Raw genomic sequence first — 6,578 nt, forward strand, 5'->3', positions numbered from 1 at the left:
GGAAACGTAGCCTCCTGGGCCTATGAGCAGCTGACCTAAGCCTGACAGTCATTTGTAAATGTGCATTGAGCTATGTACATTTGGTTGGCCTTAGACGGAAAGCAAAATGTTTTAAAGCTGTTTCTTACAAAGCTTTCTTGTAAGCTGTTTCATGTAATATGCATTATAAAATATAGCTAGATAAGGCCTGAGGAGGCTCACAGAAGCTTTGAAAACTGCTGGAGTCTTATTTCAGTGTCTGCTTATTGTGTTTTTTTTTTCATTCCCAACTTTCAGAAACTGAGGAGGCATACTGGTGGATTCCCAAAGGCAGGATTCCCAGCGAGACCCACCTTCCACACATTAATCTGAGGCATATGAAAAACCTCATAACAAGCAAACCCGAAATGGGGGAGATGGAACCTATCAGTTCCGCTAGCAGTGAGAAGCCAAGCCGGCTGCCAAGATGGATTAGAAGTGCCCGGGATATTCAAAGAGCCAGCAGTGAGGAGGACGTGTCCCAGGACCTACCCCTGGCGGTCTGCCTGTCAGTGTTCATCACGTTCCTCGTGGCTTTCTTCCTGGGGGCTTTCACAAGGCCTTACGTTGACAGACTGTGGCAACAAAGGAGTCAGGACAGAAGCCCTGGCTCAGGAAAAGCATATTCAAATGAGGGCATCTACGATGAAATCGAAGCTGCTGAGAACATACAGCACCCAGCGAGGCACCTGCACCAAGTTTCGCATGATCCAAACCTCTATCAGAACCAAGACTTATTCTCGGTGATAGAGCCAAGCCCATACGCTGCTGTCATTCATAATAGAACTCTTGGAACAAATGGAAAGCCTGGCAGCCGGCAGAAAACAGAACAATGTGGGACCCACACTGGGGCAGGAAATGAAAGTGATCCCGCTCTTCCAAATGACAGTGCAGCCTGTTTCATTCTCCACGGACATCCAAATGCTAAGAATAATGAACTAATTTCAGCAGCACAGGATCACATGTATAGGAATGATAGTCTCACAGAATTAATTTATGAAACTGTTGCCCAGGAAAACTCTCTCAGTGAGCCTCCAATAGGCATCTCTTCAGTAGCTGGCAGATTACAAACTGGCTCTGGTCCAATCCATGATGATTCTCAGGGATTAGACCCATCACTCTCCAAAAAAATGACAGCTTTTCTCTCCAGAATGCAAACATATACAAAATCACAGAGCACTGGAAACAATGAGGAAGGATGGGGTACTGAGCCTTCAGACACTGCAGGCTCATGGGTAGAATTTTCCAAGGAAAGGCAAGGGAGCACTTATATGAATTCTCTGCACACACAGCTGCAAAGTTCCCAGGTGGCTAGTGTCAAGGAAGATCTTTCAGCCTGCTACAGTGCAACCACACACAGTAACCCAGAAGATACAGAGCCATCAGTCTTTCCTCCCCAATGGAGCAATGACGGCCACATCACTCCTGCTAACAAGGCACCAATGCAGAGCTCTGCACCTTCTGACACTCAGTCTGAGTTGGGTACCAATTATGATTCTGATGAAGGGTCTTTATTTACTCTAAGTTCAGAGGATGCAAGGAATGTGTCTGATGAAGAGGCACATGGTGAAGAGAGTTGTAGGGCCGGGGAGCCACTGGAGGAAGAGAACTCAGGGGCAAGGGAAGGCAATGTTAAGGCAGTAGAGAGTCTTGAGGACAGCATCACCTTGCAGAGGATTCCGTGGAAATGTGGGTATCAGGAAGATCATTTTGAAAAATCTCTCATTTCTGGGCCAGACTCTGAGTTGTCTGAGATTCATCAGAAAAGTGCCTCTAACACCAATAATTCTGAGGATCCAATGACCGTAACCAGATCACTGGGAAACAGTCCTTTAAGTGATGAGATTTCAGATACATTCATTTGTGATTATGTCACAGCTTTTCAGTCAGAGGCAGTAGAATGGCAATGTTCACTGAGAGACTTAGAATGTTAAATGTGGATAATTCACCACAAACACCACCATGTTCCGCTGAAGTTCCCTCAGATCCTGATAAGAGTTCCTGCCCAAAAGAAACTCAAGTATTTGTACATATGAATCTTTCCTTCAGGGAACAGATACAATTTAAAAAGATAGTCCTCTCCAGATCACTGCAGGGGAAAGCATAAGACCCTCACAAGATTCCCAAGGGGATGACATGGGATCGAAGATCATAGACACATTCGAATGAGAAGTCTGTATGTTCACCTGAAGGCTATGAGTCCAGGAAGGTTATAAGCTGAGCACAGTTGTTACAGTCCTAAGGTGATGAACCTGCTCTTCAGTGTGAAAGAGGACGGAGGAAATATTTTGAAGATGTTTCAAAGAGCCAGTTACCATTATAATAAAAGCTTCCAAATAAAGCCAGTTCACTTAATGCAAGAACACGTCAATGATGGGGATTGAAGTAAATATGCAGAGGACAATCTGTTGCAGTTAGTAAAAGATGGATTCTCACTTTTATACTTAATTCCATCTGATGGGATTTGGCTCGCTATGTGAGGAACAATTCTACTACAACAATGACAAGGATGTGCAACTTGATAATCAAAGGGAATTCAAATAACAATTTTAGTATGTATCAAAGCATTTAGATGTAAATGCCAAACAGATTTTAATGAATTCTGCACAAAGATGAACACAAATTTTTGGAGGTTGACCACAAAACTGCAAAATTAGAAAAGTTCAGGGAAATTATAAATACTTTTACTGTTATATAGAAAGGCATACCCTAAAAGTTGGTGGATCTGGGTATCTAAGGGGGGCTATGTTGGAGTTCTCTGTATGGGTTTTGTATTATTTTATTTTTGCAACCGTCCTGTAAATTTAAAACTATTTCAAAATAAAAAGTTTTAAAAATGAGAAAAAAGTTAAATTTTAAAAAGAACACATTTTACATCTAACTGTAAATTTAAAAATAAATTTTCAAGAAAAGAAGTGATGTTTTCTGTAAAGAAAAGACATTTCACCATTGTTCTTGTCTAGCCCTTCCTTGGTTGTCTTAATTTGCCAGTCAGCTACAACAGATACAGATCCAATCTGGGATCCCATAAGCTGTATTCTTCTATTTACCCTGCTATTCCTATGACATTTTCCTATATTCCTTTTTGGAACTTCTCCTCTGCTTGTCTTCTTAAAGAAAGCATTCCCTAAGGATCTATTCTCTGTATTTCTTCATGTTCCCACTGCCTTACCTCTCTACAGATGATGCCAGATCTGCATGACAACCCTCCTCCCAAGTTCTAGGCCCACATTCTCAGCCCTTCACAAATACGACTTTCCATATTTCCTTTCTTAGTCAAAAGTACCATGATATTCATCTCGGAAAGCCAGTTAAAATGTCTGACTTATCTGCAGCTTCTCCTCTTTCCTTTCCCACATCTAATTAGTCTCTAAGCTCTGTACAGTAGAAATTGCTGAATATTTATACCCAGAGAGGTTTAGGTATGGAAATCTGGCAGGGAGCAGACAATTAATGTTAAGCCAGTGTTTGCATATCAAGCACCCTATTCTTACATAGAGTGTGTTTATTTAGGGTAGAGTAAGGTGGAGGATCGGGCGATTGGCTTCAGATTAAAGTCAGGCCATCATGCCACCACTTGTTATCACCGCTAGTCCTGTGGGTTCTAGCTCCTCAGTCATTCTTTGTAATCTTTACTTTCAAACTCTCTCACTCCTCTCCCCCATAGCTGTAAAGTTTTTATAGTCATATCTTCCCTCTCTCCTTTCCTCTAATCCAAGAAGTCAGTATTCTTCAGGCAAGGCTAATAATCCCTCCACTCTGATCTTGCTGGGTATGGATCCATTAATATTTCCCATTCTTGCACTTTTAAGCTCTCCTTTTCTAACGGCTCCTTCGCACAGGCTATCAGCATGCTCAAGTTCTGTAACACTACAATGAAATAAACTGCACCCTGCTGCTCCCTCATGATACCATCTTCTTCTCTGCCATTTTCAGATTCCCTAAAGAAAGGTCAGCAACTGCCCAGTCATTCTTTAGACCACTGTGATCAGGCTTCAGCCCCTCCCTTCCTTTAACCCGCACTGGTAGAGGTCACCAACAACTTCCAGCTGCTATGACAATGGACTCTTTCCAGTCTTCATCAAGTACAATGTCCACAGCATTTGACACTGTTGACCACTCCCACCTTGAAACTCCTTTCTGTGGCTTTTGGAATTAAACTCCGTAAATCTGAGGGTCCTGGCAGGATACAAATGACAAGAAATAGGGATGACTGGAAAGGTTTAATTTGCAAAGGTCTGACCAGGATTAAGGGAAGGTGAAGGACCAAACGGCTAGTAAAAGTGAAAGCCTTTACTACCCTCAGACCTGAAGAAACAAGGTAGCATCAGTTACAGGAGCCTGTCAGGCAACCCCTCTTCCACAGCTCCAGCATACCAGCCTCCCTTTAATAAGGGAACCTAGCCACTAACAACCCACAGTCCAGTGGGAAGTCAAGGGAATAAACACCTCAGCTTCTCTCTCCCCACTCTTAAAATTCATGACAATACCTCCCATTGACTGGCCCAGCTGGAAGCTAGAGGGCAGAAGAGCTGGTTGAAGCAGTCCATGGTGGTCAGCCTTTCAGGGCATAGAACAGAATGGAGAAGGGTAGAGAGTGGATTTGGAGGGACAAATGGAAACTATCCAGCACATAGTTCTTTTGATTCTTCTTCTACCTGTCTGATCATTCTTTCTAGGTGTCTTTCTCACTCCTCTTTCTGCACTCGCCTTTTAAATAAGTATTTCCCAGGGCTTGGTCGTTGAACCTCTTGTCTTCTCACTTGATTCAGTTTCCCTATATTAGCTTATGAATTGTCATGGCCCACCTACCATGCTGACATTTCCCATTTCTGTATCTCTAGTTTTGAACTTTCTGGAACTTTACACTCACATCCAGGTGCTTATTGGACATATCCATAGGCGCTTCTAAGTGTGTCCAAAAATGAAGCTCATTCACTCCCCATCCTCCCCACCCACCAAATCTGATTCTCTGTCTGTGTTTTCATCTCACTATCCATGCCATCACTCCATCCAGAAATATGAAAGTCATTCTTTTGAATTTCCACATCTAATTCATCATTTAGAATTGCCAACTCTAATCCCTAAATATCTGTCAAATTGCTTTCATCCTTTCTGTTTACACTGCCATAGCTTTAGCTCTCCCCTTGACACTCCCACCAGAGCTACCATAAAAGCACACTGACGGGTTTCTTTACTTCCCATCCTACCTCCCATTATTATTCCCCACAGTACAGCCAGGGGGTAGTTTCTAAAATGCAAAAATGAGCACACAGCTCCCCTGATTAAGGTCCATCAATAGGCCACTGGCTTTTCTTTTTCTCTAAAGTTCCACATAACTCCATCTCCTGACCTTTACCTATGTTGTATCAGCCTAAATGCCCTTTCCAGTCCCACCCAAACCACCTCTCCTTTAGCATTCTAGTTCCTACTGAGGTCTCAGCTAAAGTGTCATTTCCTCAGGGGAGCCTTTTTTGGACTAAGTTACAAAGTCTCTCATTACACATCAGAAGAAAGCTGATAATGAGTAAAATTAAATAATTATGTGTGTGATTATTTGCTTAATATCTGTCTCCCTTTTATACTATGAGTTCCATGAGAGCAAAAAATTGTGTCAGTCTCCCCAAAGCCTGGCATTTAGTAGGTTCTCAATACATTCTTTTATAGGACACGTGAGTGAAAGAGCAAACTCTTTCATATGGTGTACAAGAATACGTGTGATCTGGCCCTCCTTATCCATGCAGCTTATTTTTCCAAGCCAGCCTACCAAACTGCATGCAATTAAACATGCACCTGATGGTGCCATTCTCCCAACCCTTGAGCCACACTGCTGTCTGTTTTCTAGGTTGTACATTAGGCCTCTCCATTATGCCCTACCTCACCTCCCTGGCAAATATCTACTCTCCTTCCAAGACTCTGTTTCAGGGTCACCTCTTCTGTGAACTTTTCTCACCTCATTCCAGTCATCTAGACTCATCCCCTTCCTTCTGTTCTTGGGCCTCCACTGTACCATTTGTGTATTGTAGAAGAAACAAGGCTTCAAATGACTTGATTGAGAACTACCAGAGATTCTTTATTCTACTGGCCAATTTCCAACTGGTTGGATGAAATTCAATTCAGATAATCTATGAAGATGACAGTCACAACTTAGAGCTGGCAGTGATTTTGTAACGTGGAAAATTACTTTCTATTTCTTCAGCAGAGAGAAAATAAAAATACAGTTTTTGACTATTTTTGTTTGTTTTTGTTCAGATTTCCAAAGAAAGTTTCTGGTAATACGGCATAAGCATCATAGGTATTGCATTTAAGCAGCCATATTTCTCAGTAAGCCTCTAGTTTCTGTAAAAAAAAATTTTTTTTAAACCCCTCTTGATATTCCTAATGTAAGCTTGGCTAAAGTTGCCTGACCTGAGTGACATTTGAGGGCAACTATTTGAAGATTTTCAAACATTCCACAAAATTGCCTAAAACTTTAAACAACCAAGGAGATTGTGAGAGGATGGCCTTGGATTAGGCAGATAAAGCTCAGATCTCTCAAAAAAAACAATGGGGAAAGAATC

General features: G+C 42.0%; 1 protein-coding gene across 2 annotated transcripts in view; it reads left to right on the forward strand.

Moving 5' to 3' along the window:
• The window catches only part of LRRC66 (leucine rich repeat containing 66), a 45,881-nt gene extending 39,632 nt beyond the window's left edge, over positions 1–6,249 (forward strand). For both annotated transcript variants that reach the window (XM_058298786.1, XM_012526005.4), the window contains exon 5: positions 277–6,249. In XM_058298786.1, coding sequence (XP_058154769.1) covers positions 277–1,952 — 1,676 coding nt within the window. In that variant the 3' untranslated portion in view covers positions 1,953–6,249. The remainder of the gene's footprint in view (positions 1–276) is intronic.
• The last annotated feature ends 329 nt before the right edge of the window (positions 6,250–6,578 follow it).

The sequence above is a fragment of the Dasypus novemcinctus genome, chromosome 1, assembly GCF_030445035.2.
Source record: "Dasypus novemcinctus isolate mDasNov1 chromosome 1, mDasNov1.1.hap2, whole genome shotgun sequence".
In the NCBI taxonomy this organism is placed as follows: Eukaryota; Metazoa; Chordata; class Mammalia; order Cingulata; family Dasypodidae; genus Dasypus; species Dasypus novemcinctus.